At 38.2% G+C, this 15631-nt stretch overlaps 1 protein-coding gene and 1 long non-coding RNA gene across 4 annotated transcripts in view; one reads left to right on the top strand and one right to left on the bottom strand.

The window, feature by feature from the left end:
- The window catches only part of nalcn (sodium leak channel, non-selective), a 117014-nt gene extending 114735 nt beyond the window's left edge, over positions 1–2279 (top strand). For 2 of the 3 annotated variants that reach the window (XM_055216123.2, XM_055216121.2), the window contains 4 exons: positions 296–446; positions 581–730; positions 807–921; positions 1185–2279. In XM_055216123.2, coding sequence (XP_055072098.1) covers positions 296–446; positions 581–730; positions 807–921; positions 1185–1327 — 559 coding nt within the window. In that variant the 3' untranslated portion in view covers positions 1328–2279. The remainder of the gene's footprint in view (positions 1–295; positions 447–580; positions 731–806; positions 922–1184) is intronic. The other variant, XM_055216122.2, reaches the window with a different exon arrangement.
- A 2013-nt stretch (positions 2280–4292) lies between these two features.
- LOC129452336 (uncharacterized) overlaps positions 4293–15631 on the bottom strand; it is a 33789-nt gene continuing 22450 nt past the window's right edge. The window contains exons 6-9 of the long non-coding RNA XR_012358360.1: positions 14537–14681; positions 10542–10655; positions 6001–7253; positions 4293–4902 (exon numbers count right to left, since the gene is read on the bottom strand). This is a non-coding gene — a long non-coding RNA (uncharacterized lncRNA). The remainder of the gene's footprint in view (positions 4903–6000; positions 7254–10541; positions 10656–14536; positions 14682–15631) is intronic.

Raw genomic sequence — 15631 nt, 5'->3', positions numbered from 1 at the left:
TAGGATGAAACGCCCCCCCCCCCCCCCGTTTTGTTTGTGTTTTGTTTGTTTGAAAGCAAAGGATCTGTTCTTTCATTTGATATATTTGTATGTTTATATATTTTTTGAATATTTTCCTGGAAGGCATTTTGTGAAACTTTTGTAAAAAACACAAAAATGCTGGCGGGCAACTTTTTAAAAAAATGGCTGGCAGGGAATGAGTTAAACTAAGCAACAGCTTTACAGCATTAAAACCCCAAAATTATGAAGACATACAGTACAGTAACTCACCAGACTTCCTCACCATGTGTTTCAGCATGCTGTCATATCGCTCTGTCGATATCCGCAAGAGTCTTCAGCTTGAGGAGCTGTTGGCTCGCGAGCAGCTTGAGTACACTATAGAGGAGGAGGTAGCCAAACAAACCATTCGCATGTGGTTGAAGAAGTGCCTGAAACGCATACGAGCCGTGAGTCCACACACATACATGGATCAGTATGATCCTGTGTAATATGCAATTTAATTTAATCCATTTACTATTATTGTTATTGTGCAAGCTAAAAAAAACAATATATGCAACTAAACAGCCATTTCCTCCTTCAGAAACAGCAGCAGTCATGTAGCATCATTCTCAGTCTCAGAGAAAGCCAACAGCAGGATCTCCGGCGCCTGCTTAACCCTCCCAGCATCGAGACCACCCTCCCCAGTGAGGACACTAACAATCCAAACCAGGACAATCCCACCCAGCCAGAGGTACCTTCTTCTTATTCTCTATTGTTTTAAACATCAAGACTTCATCCTTAATGGTAATGAAATGATTTTGATCCAGCAGAACAGCGGCCTGCAAACCCTTCTGAGCCCCACCCTGTCAGACCGCAGTGGTTACCGACAGGACTCTGCTGACCGACCCCAGAGAAAACTGGGACAGTGGCGACTACCTGCAGGTCAGCACTGAATTCACGTGTGCAATTGACAAATAAAAAAAAAGGTCACAATGCAACAAAATGGGAGACATGTTTGTGTACTGAGATTATAAAGACCACCTGTATAACAAACAGCATTGTGGTATATAATAAAGATTTTTCCGGATTGCTTGCTCGGCATCTTGAAATCGCCAATAAGTATTCTGCACATCAATGTGAGTGTGTGTGGGTATAACATGGTTTGCATGTGACACGTGTAATAGCGCCTTGTATTGCTCCCGCAGGGCGCACGAGTGTTAAGTCTATGGTGTGTAAGATGAACCTCGTATCTGATGAAGCCTCCTCAGGATCCGAAGTCAAAAAGTGGTGGACTCGTCAACTCACGGTGGAAAGTGATGAAAGTGGCGATGACCTCATTGATATCTGAAACAAAACAGGAATTTATGCAGAGAGAGAGCAGCCCAAGACTTCAAAAACACCTTTTGTATTTGCTTTCAGATGCCGTAAGCCTTTTTTATTATCTTCCGGTTGATGGTTCTATGCTGCTTAAAGCACCTGCATCACATTACTGATCTTAGCCACCTTTTGCCTATTTTTAAGACAAACACCTGTTTTAGACGTACTGTACTGTGTTGAAAGATTTATGATGTTAATGATAAACATCACACATTATGAAAGATGCAGCTGATGTGTCCTCAGGAAGTTAAATGTAAGAGTCTTATAATCTGTAATTGTTGGAGACCTGGGGTCTCATTTATAAAACTGTGCGTAGGATCCTTATTAAAAGTCTACGTAGACACAAAAGCCAAAAAATATGAAGACTTATAAAACAAAGCAATGTTCCCTTTATTAATCGATCGAATGATCACCTGCAAGTGTGCGTACATTAATCATCCTCAGATCCCACCCTTCAAGCCTGTTCTCCCATCACAACCTTTGCATGGGAACTGGCGTAAACACGTTTCCAGCCCTGTTTTGTGCGTACGCACGCTTTATAAATGAGACCCCTGAACATAGTTAGCCAAAGCCATACAATTCCCCTTGTTTGTTTGTTTTTATGTCAGCGTCTCTTGTTTGGCCACCATGCTCTCATGGATTTTATGTTTGTTTGTAAAGGCCGCTGTTATCTTGTGTTGTGTTAGAGTGGGCTCACCGTTTACAACACACAGACACTTGCAAATATTATGACGAGACAGTGAATGTAACCGTATTATGTGTTTGTGACTGTGATTTTCCAAATATTTAAGTATTATAATAAAGTTATTTAAATTATGTAAAGATACATGCACAAATACTATGCTTAATATATTTTGTAAAAATGAAATTGCAGCAATTTACAAATATTGTGTGATTTTAAATTAAAAGTCTCTGTGACAAGACCCGAAGAAGTTGTGTTGTTATTTGGTTTTCATTTTGATTTGGAAGATTGAATGAAAATAAGCTATAAATATTAAACTATTAATTACTAACAACAGCTTTACAGTCAATATACATTTTTAAGATTTAAGTTAAGGACAATGTTGCAGGTTACAAATATTAAGGGACAAAATACAAAAGGTTTATGTACACATGGCTGTCTGAAGGGCTTTGTATACTTTTTTCCGCGTCCAGTTTGCGCCCGCATGTGTCCACATAGCTTTCAAAGTATATGGACTTCAGAGTATATGGACTGCAAAGTATACTCACTTGGGCTTCACCGCGGCTACAGAAGAGTCAAGTTTTAAATAGGAAAAATATCATGACTCTTTGGTTATTTTTGAGCGTGATGCTAATGGTCTAATCAGATTCAATGGATTGTGCTAAGCTATGCTAAAAGTGGTACCGCCAGACCCGGAGATCAGATAAATGGATTCCAAAATGGTAAAAATCAAATGTTTAACTCTAGGGAAGCTGGAAAATGAAAATATTTTTTTAAAAAAGTGGAGTGTCCCTTTAAGGTTTTTTGACTACATAAGTACAATATAGCCCTTTTCACACAGAAATTCCGTAAAATACACGTAAAATGCAACCTGGATTTTTCCGGAATAGTTAGAGTTTTTGTTCGTTCACACTGCCAAGATTACACGGCATCTGATGGTCCCGGAAAGACACGTGACATGTTGAAAGTCCCGCCCTCTCTTCCACGCAGCGTCTGAAGTTTGCATATATATTACGGTATTTCTCTCTCCAGAAACAACTCGCGTGCATTTTTGTTTATGATAAGACTACAAAGTAGCGCGTGAATGCACAGTTCTATGCTTGTGAATGATCTCAGCTTCAGAGTGGATATTTGACAAGCTCCCTGATTTCTGCTTTGATACAGTTTTCAGACATTTCTCATCGTGATTGTTTATATGCATTTAAAACCCGCATTTTGAGGAGCTGAACAATATATCTTGTTGGGATGACATGCGGGTATTTTCGTTTATTATAGCTCAAATGAGCACGTGACGCGATATTCTTTTATGCTGCTGAATGATCTCCGTTTCAACGCAGTAAGTGACGAGCTAACTTACCTGATATCTGCTTCAGTCTAGTATGCTGACATTTCTCGTAGTGAATGTTGTAAATCCCTCATTTTAAAGAGTTGAACCAACTTCATGTTGCCATGACACGCGCGTCCTCACTATGGCACGTGCGTCATTGTTTATGCGTCTCATATATCATTTCCTGATAACTGCTTCAATCTAGTTTGCAACATTTCTCGTGGTGAATTTTTATATGCATGTTATCTCTAGTTGTTATGAGCTGAACCATAACTTGTGTTGTGATGATGACGCGCGCGTCCTCACTTCGACACGCCCTTTACGGCATTCTTGTTCACACAGAGGGTTACCTGCGTATCTTACTAGGTCCTCTTTCTGGCAACGATCCCAGAAGATTAACGGAACGAGTTTTTGTTCACACAGACGCTTGTCTGGCAATTTTACGGGTATTTTCTGGGACCAGAGGTCTGTGTGAATGAGGTAGAGGTGTGCTATATTAAGAGCACATATGTGGCCCTGGACCACAAAAACAGTCTTAAGTCGCACAGGTTTATTTGTAGCTAAAGCCAAAAATACATTAAAACGCTCAAAATTATAAATTTTTCCTTTATGTCAAAATGTCAAAAATTATTAAAGGTGCAGTGTGTAATTTTTAGAAGGATCTCTTGACAGAAATGCAAAATAATATACAAAACTATATTATCAGGGGTGTATAAAGACCTTTCATAATAAACCGTTATGTGTTTATTACCTTAGAACGAGACCTTTTTATACACAGAGGGTCCTCTTACTGTACATGGAAGTCGCCATTTTGTGCCGCCATTTTTCTACAGAAGTCCTTAAAAGACTAAGTTGTCTCCAACTATGACATGTTTGTCCGGTGCCGGCTACCGTAGATGTGTTTCAAAAGCGAGGGGTGAGCAGTGGACTAAGCCGTTGGTTGCAATTTGCAATCTCATCACTAGATGCTGCTAAAATTTACACACTGCACCTTTAAGATATTATGTAATTATTATGTTTCATGAAGATATTTTGGAAATGTCCTACTGTAAGGACTTTATGTTTTTGTGGATGCAGTTGCTAATGACTTCATTTGGAAAATTTTAAATTTCTCAATATTTGGATTTTTTGCAACCTCAGCTTCCAGATTTTCAAATAGTATCTCGGTCAAATATTATTGTATCTAAACAAACCACACATCAATGAACAGCTTATTTATTCAACTTCCAGATCATGTATAAATGTATTTCCATTATGGCTGGTTTTGTGGTCCTGGTTCACACAGAGAAAAATAAGATGACTTGCATCAATAGAGAAGGTCACATCTCAAATGGGCATGATTCCTTCTTTAAAGTTGAAAGAAGGGAAGATGTTTTCATAAAAGAGAAAGTATAAAGCAAAACACAAACTGTTCTTCTTAAGTTCAGCACAGGCCTGTAAAGCATCCTCTGCAGCCATGCAGGGCCTTGACATGTACAGGTACTCCCTCAGTATCTTACAGTTCAGGACTGCATCAGTGGGGAGACATCTAAAATACCTGAAAATACACATAAAAAAAAAACAATTATACAGTATGTCATTTTACCAGGTGGACTGTATGAATCAGCATTTTGTCTTATCATTGTCAGTCAACCTGTCTCACTATATTGACCAAGGCAGTTAATCACATTTCTTAGATCAGTGATCAAAGGCAGCTTTTGGAATAAATCAAAGACTTTGTGACAGTGCAGTTTCTATGGCTTTAGTATTTATTTATCTAAAGGCTTCATCCATAATGGTTTCTTGTACCCTACAGGGCACTTTTTAAACTGAAAGGCATTCCAGGGCTATATTCAAGGCAAGAACTGGTTTATCCACACGGATGTTACCTTTTTTTTTTTTTTTTTTTTTTTTAAATATGCTCATTTTCCAGCTCCCCTAGAGTTAAACAATTGGTTTTTACCGTTTTGAAATCCATTCAGCTGATCTCCGGGTCTCGCGCTAGCACTTTTAGCATAGCTTAGCACAATCCATTGAATCTGATTAGACCATTAGCATCGCGGTAAAAAATAACCAAAGAGTTTTGATATTTTTCCTATTTAAGATCAGCTGAATGGGTTCTAAAAAGGTAAAAAAATCAAATGTTTAACCCTAGGGGAGCTGGAAAATTAGCATTTTTCAAAAAAGTGGAATGTCCCTTTAACAGAGTTTAGCATAATCCACAGAATCTGATTAGTCCATTAGCATATATATACATATAACATAAATAACCAAAGAGTTTCAATATTTTTCCTATTTAAAACTCTTCTGTAGTTTCATTGTGTACTAAGACCGACGAAAAATTAATTTGTGATTTTCTAGGCAGATATGGCTAGGAACTATACTCTCATTCTGGCGTAATAATCAAGGACTTTGCTGGCGTAACATGGCTGCAGGAGGCGCAATGATATTACACGATGTAACTACAGAAGAGTCAAGTTTTAAAATGAGCTGGAAAATTAGCATTTTTTCCAAAAAAGTGGAGTGTCCCTTTAATTTATAAGCAAGATATGGCTCCAATCCTCCTAATTAGTTATACAGAGACAACATGCCTCCTAACTTCAGACCTCCTAACTTAACCCCCCCCCCCCCCCAAAAAAAAACCCGAAAATGGTACCTTGACGCCCAGACAGCCATTTTGGAGTATTTTTTACAGTGGACAATCCCATGATGCACTGTAACAGCCAGTGTACACCACTTGATTCCTCCGACACAGTGTCTAAATTCACTTAGCCATCCATGATGGAGAGCTGAAAATCTGTCTTTAACCACCACAGCTATTTCACTCTCTCTCTCTTTCCCAGCACACTGATGTTTGAGCCTACAAAACACAAACACTTATCAAACAACTGCTCTAACATCAGCTTTTCCCCAGCTGGGATCATGTCTAATGCTGTGTAAAGTGTAAGGAACGTGTTGTGGATCAGAATTCGGGAGTGACCTTTCCTCATAGCCTCAAGGACGCGTCATTGTGAAGTGGTGAGATTTTTCACCCGTCTTCTTCAAAACACATTTTATAAGGATGAGGGGATAATTGGAATTGATGGCGACAAACAGGATTGAAGCGACGTTAAATTGGATTTCAATAATGCATTTGTGGTGAGGAGACAGGCGTGACGTCTTTCATAAACATCTGTTGATGTTTATTATTCTGCTCATGTGCGCGCGAGATGCGTTTTCCCTTTGGCTGCAGTGCCCTCTAGTGGCGAAGACGAATGCAACATTGTGAACCATATAAATTAAAGGCCATGTTGTTGGTTTTAAAGACTTGGATTTTAGATGTATATTATATGGTTCAGACAATAAATAAATAACTGTAGATATAAAATAAATGTCCAAAACCTGATTTAATGTGTTTTTATATAAAGACCCTTATGAAAATTAACCATGGCTTTACAGTAAATTTATTTTAGTCTGGTAATAAAATTATAGACAGGTGCATATTATTGCAAAATAAATGTCTTCATTACTCACATGTTTGAGGCTCCCAATAACTGAATGCTTTCACCAATCACATGTATTAATTATTTTTTAAACTGACCAATCACATCTCTCGCTGAACCACAGCACCTATCTCTGTTTCTCTTATGGTATCAAGGCCTGCGTTGAGACTGCAGGCTTTGGCTGTAATTGTCTCTGAAGAGCAAGATCTCTTGTTTCTACATTACACACGTGTCATTTAACGTGGGCGTCTGTTCGTGCTGCATTTTCGTCCTTAATTGTGGCAATTTGGTGATTACAGAAGACGCATGTTTGGAGGGTTATTACCTGTAATTAAAGTACATGATTGCTTTGATGGCTCGGCCCTCCCCTGATGAGATGTCACCTTCAAAGCCGGGCAACAGAGCCCCGAAACATTGTCTTCTATATCTGAGCCATAGATGAAAACGATATTGGTTATATTGAGTATGTTCTGTTTTTATGTCTGTACATCAGCCTGATATCATGGGAATTATTATTAGTATTTTACAAGGTGGTTAATTTGCATGAATTTACATACAATGTGAATCATAGTAAAACATATTATTAGAGAAATTTCCAAATTCCTGTGATATTGTGTTGCTGTATATGAGCATTGTCATGGCTGCACCTGGAAGATCATGAAGATCTGGGTTTGAGGCAACATCGTCCATGGCACAAAATTCAGCTTTTTTATGTGCATTGAGCACAAATGTCTTTTTGATGAATTTCTATAAATAGTTTCTCGTGTCCGTGGCACAACTTTCTTTTTTGTGTCATTTTATGCATTTCTTTCTCATTTTTTCCCAATTTTTAAATCATTGTCGTTTGGGGTTGCGGTTAGATTTGGGGTTTGGGTTAGGATGTTCTTTTATGTATTGTTGGCTTTTAAAACTATTCTCACCTGGAGTTGGGGTTTAGTTAGGATGTCTAAAAATGTAACGTGCAACGCACAAGATAAACTATTTATAGAAATTTGTGCCACGGAAAAGTGTCACGAAAAAGACATTCGTGCTCAAGGCACATAAAAAACTGAATTGATCAAATTTTGCGTGACTATAACACAACTTTCTGTGAGATCAGTCTGGGTTGAGGCATAGAAAGACATACACTCGACATAAAGCTTAAATCATTAGGGTTTCGAGCACGAAGTGCTGAAAACCTATTGTATTTGTCTGTTTTATTATTATTATTTTTCCACGGTAAAACGCGTTGCCCAGCCCAAACCGTAAGTCGTAGAAACTTGCCACTTTGTCAACTGGTTGTATATTAGCAGGCTACTCAGATACAGTGAATCAGCCAAATCGGCCCATAGGTGGCGCTATAGCAATGCCCGACGCGTTGGTGCTCATAACTCCTAAACCGGACATCAGACAGTCAAGTGTTTGGTATCATTGTAATCCCTGGTTCCAAACTTAAAAAATGTATATCTCCGATTTTATTTCCGTCATAAAATTTTTTCTGTATTTTCGATTTTGTCGAAAAAAATAAAAACGAACTAGTCCTAGGTTTTTCGCTTGATCAGAATCGTTCCAGTGCTAAAATGTTCCTTGGAGTTCGAATATCAATAATTATTAAAAAAAAGTTGAACTTTCGACTCACGGTTGATATGCCAAGCCCAAACGTCTGAAGTGTGCGCAGCCAATTGGACTTTTTTGGCTATAACTGGGGACAGAAATGAAGTATCAACACGACACTTGGTATTTGTGATGACAGTCATGGCTTGAGGTTGCGTGCCTCGTTTCGTCACAGCGCCACCTAGTGGCCAGACAAATCATGTAAATGCTTATAACTTAGGCTGAGTTTGACGTATTTTCATGGGACTTTTTTACTAAGAGTTTTGAATTGTTGCCGAGTCCAACGATACCAAACATGCCAGGTTTCGCCTTACGGTTAGCCCTGCACAGCAAAATAGCGCTTAAAAAACATGCGTGAATAACTCCGCGAGGGTTATTCCGATCGACTCGAAATAACCATAGGAAGAAATTAACTTGAACTTCTGAACAAAAAGTTCTATTGGTGTTATGTTAAAATTTCCATCAGAAATGGCCGAAAATTGCAAAAAACGAAAAATTACATTCATTTTTTGTGTTTTTTAGATATAAATGCTTATAACTCTGCAACGAAATGACATTTTTTCACCAAATTTGATACGCTGATGTCTGAGCAGAGTCTGAGGCAATACAAAAAAAATGGTATGCCTGCACCACTATTTGGCCTCATAATTGAACAAAACCTTTGACATTGAGTAAGCCCAATGGTCATACAACTGTTTCTTTACTAAACTAAAGTGAATAGCCGTGATTCTAGCTACAAGTAACACAGTCATGACCTGAGGTTGCATGCACGAGTCTGTCTTAGTGCCACCTAGTGGTTATTTGTTTTTTTCACTTAAAAATACTGCAACCTTACATCTAAAATCATGAGTCATCATGGATAATGTCTTTCATGGCTTTGAGTATAATCATTGGTGGATTGCAATTCAGTCACTAGCAACCAATGAGAATACCCTAGCAACCATTTAACAAGAGCTGTATCTCTGTATCAGAACATCGTAGAGACATGGGGTTCGGCTCTTTTGACTCATTAACACTATTTTAACATTTTGTGACCCAAGTTTTACCACTGCAAGCACCACAAACATTTCCTTCAGTGTTCTGTTTGTCAATGTTCCGTGAGAAGAGAGGGAGACATTTCACTGAATGATAACACCTTTTTTGCTGACAACTTTGAACACGTGTGTCTGGTAGCTGCGAATGACTTCACATTAAGGACGTGACATGTTTGTCCTATAGGTGCACGCGTGTTTAAGCATACATAGTCTGTATGAACCGTTTCTGACCACCTCTTTTGTTTTTGTGGATGCTGGATCAGCCTGGTCGACGATGTCTGACGTATTTGACGTGCTTTAATGCTCGAAACCCGGTAAATGCTGCTTGCAGCTTTAATTTCAAATTGTTTTCTTGAACATGACAATGAGTTCACTGTACTAAAATGGCCCCCACAGTCACCAGATCTCAACCCAATAGAGCATCTTTGGGATGTGGTGGAACGGGAGCTTCGTCCCCTGGATGTGCATCCCACAAATCTCTATCAACTGCAAGATGCTAACCTATCAATATGGGACAACATTTCTAAAGAATGCTTTCAGCACCTTGTTGAATCAATGCCACGTAGAATTTAAAACAGTTCTGAAGGCGAAAGGGGGTCAAACACAGTATTACTATGGTGTTCCTAATAATCCTTTAGGTGAGTGTATAATGTGAATGATACAAGTACATGAAGCCTATTAAAAATAAAAAAAAATTTACTACGTGCAGGACAATTATATTTACTTTATAAGCTTAAGAAGAATATTAACTGTATGTTAGAGTCCTCAGATTTTTTCAATTTAAACTTCTTTATTTTGATAAACACAAAGGAATATATTTTGAGGAATGTTTGTAACCAAACCGATTATAAGCCTCATTGACATCCATAGTAGAAAAAAGAATACTAGGAAGTCAATGGGGCCTCTGATCAATTTGGTTACAAATATTCCTCAAAATATCTTCCTTTGTGTTCATAAGAACGAAGAAAATTAAACAAATTTGTAACAACATGATGACAGAATTTTTTTTTAGGGTTAACTATCCCTTTAAAGTTTGAAAAACCCTTATTTAGACAAAGAACCCACGTGGCTTGGTTTAGATATCTCACCTGAATGTTAGCCTGGGTGGATCTGCCGTCATACTCAGCTGGCACCATGGGTGCGGAGGGAGACTTTGGCATGAGGCAGGGGTATCACGTTGCCCCCGACTGCTTCTTCACCCACTAGCAAATAAAAGAAGAGTTGATTAGGATCAGACAGTACAACCCTAGTTGACTCCAAAATCACACCCCTAAAGAGCGATAATTACTGTGCCGCATCTAGATAGCCTGATGGGTCTGACCATCAACCCCTGTTTGATACCTCCACTCCCCAGAGATGCAGGACTTTGTTGAGGCTGAATAAAATACTCAATTTCTCTGTTTAGTCTTAGACAGTGCTGCTGATTACAATAAATTGTGTGTGAAGTTTTTCTGAAACTAGGTTTTTAATGGCTATTGTCCTAACTAGACTATACTCAGACTGTTTTCAGCTGCGCCCAGCGGAGGGTTCAAATGTCGTTTGAACATGAGACAAGCTTTGTGTCTGAGGAAACAAAGAAAACCAAGTTGCCACCCTCTACCAATTATCTACATAAGCAAGCAACATTATTCTTTATTTTGTACATATGTACTAAGTTTTGTTCTATCTAAGGTTTATTTAAAAAAAATAAACTTACAAAACTTGATCTTTGAGTTTCTTTCGCAGTTTTATTTTGCTTGACGTTTTCACCCCTGTTGAAGGAAGGGCTCACGGTGCAAATTAGCGAGCTGTATGCCATGTCAGCTTACACGGTGGGCAAGCGGTAATCTGGGCTGTGTGGTTATAAACAGATGGTTCTCAAGCAATTAACAACTGGCGTAATGTGTTGATTAAAATCCATTGAGTCCTGATGAGGGAGAACTAACATTAACTCAGCTCATGGGCTGCTGGCAGCTGCCCAAGTGATACTCATAACTTTAGTGACCTTGATTGTGAATCACATGTCTGAATCACCACTGTTCTGAAAAATTAAGCTAAACTAATTCGCCCCATTGGAGTTTCAAGATATTCATCTACATATAACTTCTTATGTGTTATGATCCTGTGTTTTATCTAATCACACATGTGGTTGGAGAGTGGAAATATAACTTCTTATTTGTGATTAGATACAACACAGGATCATATGGTGGAAGAGTGGACCATAATTCTAGATCTAAAGGAAAATGTTCCTATGAGGAAAGTATGGCCTTTCAAAAAGTACTAAACAGGTTGGTAGCAAAGAAAGCTCAGAGATATATTTGTATCTCAAAGTGACATACTGGTAACAACTGTATACACAGGGTTCCCACACCTTAGTTAACTTCAAATTCAAGGACCTTTCAAGGACTTTCCAGGTCCAATACCCTCAAATTCAAGGACTAAATGTGGGGACACATTTCAAGTGAGAGTAAGGTTAAATTGTGTTACTTTTAAGATAAATTGTTACAGTTCCCTTTCGAGGGAACTCGCGCTGGGTCACTGCGGTGACACTTTGGGGACGCCTCCAGGGGTGAGTGCGTCTGAATGTGTACATCAAATTGATCCAATGGTGAGGCTTAACGACAAAGACAGGGTGACGTGGGAGTCAGGAAGTATATCGCTATCTAAAATATTGCCAAAGACGGCGTTACATGGATGTAGGAAGTATGGCAAGGGAGACGCAGCATCTCGTCCCCTTCTCAGGGAACAACAGTTACATGTGTAACCCGAGGCGTTTTCATGTGTCAAACCACTATGCAAAAAAGCATTTTGGTATGAATCAACATTCGCATAACAGTTTAGCATGTGTGCTTAAAAAGTCTAGAATTTTTATTTTGTTATCCTACACTACACAGGGAATATGGATTTTTTTTACAGAAAACTTCTTGCTCAAAATAGATTCAAGCACTTTCAATGACCTGTATCTATGTATGTTTATTTTCAAAAACTTCCCAAGGCCTTGAATTTTTTCCCCCAGATTCACAAACTTTCAAGGATTTCAAGGACCTGTGGGAACCCTGTATACATATCTGTACTAAATGGTAAATAATAGGACATTTTTAAAGGGTACTGCCCCAATGACAGCTGGGGTACATACTTTCACCGTTTTTTCTAACAGATGTTGATAGGTGCCGCCACACTTTAACTTACCAAGCTGATTAATATGTTTACAATACAACATATCGATCACTAAATATGCTAAAACTATTTCTTCTTTACTTCAGAACAGATTTATTAACCCACTGGAGTCATTTGGATTACTTTAATGATTGATATGGGCTTGCCATGTTTGCCCACATATAGAAAGATAATTTAAAGGGGACATTTCACAAGATTTTTTTCAAGATTTCAAATAAATCTTTGGTGTCCCAGAGTACATATGTGAAGTTTTAGCTCAAAATACCATATAGATCATTTATTATAACATGTTTATTATGAGCAAAAATGTGTCATTTTGGGTGTGTCCTTTTAAATGCAAATGAGCTGATCTCTGCACTACATGGCAGTGCTGCGAATAAGGTAATTATAGTACCAAATAAGGTACAGAATTATCCCCTTCTGACATCACCAGGGGAGCCAAATTTCAATGACCTATTTTTGTACATGCTTGTGGAGAATGGTTTACCAAAACTATGCTACTGGATTGATCTTTTTCACATTTTCTAGGTTGAGAAAAGCAATGGGAACCCAATTATAACACTTAAACATGGAAAAAGTCAGATTTCATGATATGTCCCCTTAAAAAAAAAATGAAGAGAAGTTGTGATTTACGTTTGGGATGGCAGACATGATTTATTCACTCATAAGGGTGAGTAAAATATTAGCGAAATTGTCATATTTGGATGATCTGTTTCTTTAGAGATCTTACTGGTTATGTTATTTTTACTGAAACATGAAAAACATTAGAAATAAATGAAATGTTGTTATTTGTATTTAATATATCTGTTTAGGGAGGTTTGAAAAGACAAACAACCTTGGATTAATTGGTTGTATAAATGTTTCAAATATGACAAAAAATGAAATCATCATCAAAATAAAATATAGCTCATAAGGAAATGCATCTAATATATCTCATAACAAATCACTGACAGAAATGACTTTCTTTTCAATTCTTTCTTAGTTCCCCAATCAACAGCAAAAGCTATAAACAAGACTATCGACTGTCTCTGAGCCGTAAATTTTCATTTCCTCTAAACACCTCATCAGAGGCATTCAACTGCCTTTTGTTTGTCCTCCTGTGCCGCACATACACCTGTCTTCCTCTCCTTTAATTATTCGCCAGCAGAGTCTCTGATCGCTAGCCAAGCCTGAAATATGACTGGCATAATCCAAAGGAAATCATACAGGCCTCAAACCAATTTAATTACAGAACAATCAAAGTAAAAAGGCCTCTAATTGCTCTAAAAGGAGGCTGAGAGAGCGGGCGGCCATTGAACGCTGACGGCATTCAGAACAGGACACAATAAGCAACTGCAGGGGGTGCTAAGCTCAAGCTAATAAAGATGGCTGATCTTTAGTCAGCATTAGGGATCGTAATGGAGGTGGTGCATGTTTTAAGAATTTTAATAGTTGATTTGTCTGCATATTCAAGCTGATAAGGCCGATAGTCCTGAAATAAACAATGCAATGTGTGATCAGCAAAATCACACATTGATTTTTAAATCTATCTATCTATCTATCTATCTATCTATCTATCTATCTATCTATCTATCTATCTATCTATCTATCTATCTATCTGCATAAATGTCTCACTATTTCTCTTGCAGCTCTTTCATGAACCACAACCCTGATATCATGTCAGGTCATCTGGTATCTTAAACATATCAATAAAATCTTAACCATCAACCTTTTGAACCCTATCACAGTGTGATATTCTCTTTAACAGGGTTTGACATTGCGCAACCCTCTTGTTTTTATAGTGCATCTATCAGACTACTCCATTCTCCTGCTGTGTCTTATACGCAGTTGATATACTACATGGAAACCAGGAAATCCGATTCACAAAGCAGAGATGTGAATATAAATATAATAATATAGAGATATAAAGAAATAGCCCCATACTGACTGCAGAATGAGAGAAATAACTTCCATGACTTCTGTTCCTCATCCTCACGCTAGAGAAATTTGATTCATTTGATGGATTGGCTGAAGACATCAAAATATGTGTAGTGTAGTAGTCATCTTGATTTTTGTTGAGGCCCGAAGATGCACTGTAGTGAAAAAAAACCAGAAATATTATTGTGTCCTATAGACGGTTTCAGCAGTAACAACATAACCAAGCGGCGTCCGCACGTTACTTCCGGTAAACTCCGCTAAGAATAAATAACAACAAAACTCTTTAAAAGAGGCTGTTTACACTTGGCATTAACATGCGTTTTTGTCGATCGGATCACAAGTAGACGACGTTAATGCCAGATTCAAGTCTATCTGCAAAGTTCAGTACTGCTTATGTATCTTCTGGGGAAACTGGCCTGTAAAACAGACCCAAAACACATAATAATACATCACTTCCACCAGGTAGCTAAGACTTATTATACTTAAAATTAAGATAACTACTGTTCTGTAATATTTTACAGAACAGATACAAATACATCTCTAGTATGTTTAAAGTATTTATGCAGATGTTATTACTGTACTTTGATGAAGATTAGACTAAATGCCTTTAAATCTCTGCAGTGTTATGTAAGTCCAAGTCCATGTTTTGCAATCCAAACGACCAAGACAACATTTTCCTAAATGCTCTGTACAGACCATTACAGTAAAGCTATGGCTGCGAGTAGTAATGGCCACCCATGTGGCCAAGGCTTGGGAAGCTATAACTTAAACATCAGCGAAAGCGACTCCAGCATGCTGCATGAACTCGGACGAGGGTAAAATGCCCTGTGATGTGTGCGAGTTAATGGCTCATGGGGGATCATAGCGGCCTCGATTTGACAAATGGCAAACGTCAGTGCACTATTCTCCTGGTGGGCATAATTTTATTAAGTGCAAATATCACCGTGCTCCTTAGGAGACGTTTTGAAAGGTTAGAGCAACAGCTGTAACAGTTTCATGTATATTAGCAAAGATTTTACAGTTGAGAAGCCCCGCATTGATAGATACGGTCACTCAAGCATGGGAAAAGAAGCCCCTTAGTAAATGCAATAAGTGCCTTCATCTG

This window comes from Misgurnus anguillicaudatus, chromosome 17, assembly GCF_027580225.2.
Source record: "Misgurnus anguillicaudatus chromosome 17, ASM2758022v2, whole genome shotgun sequence".
Lineage (NCBI taxonomy): Eukaryota > Metazoa > Chordata > Actinopteri > Cypriniformes > Cobitidae > Misgurnus > Misgurnus anguillicaudatus.
This window is presented reverse-complemented; position numbering and strand designations above follow the sequence as displayed.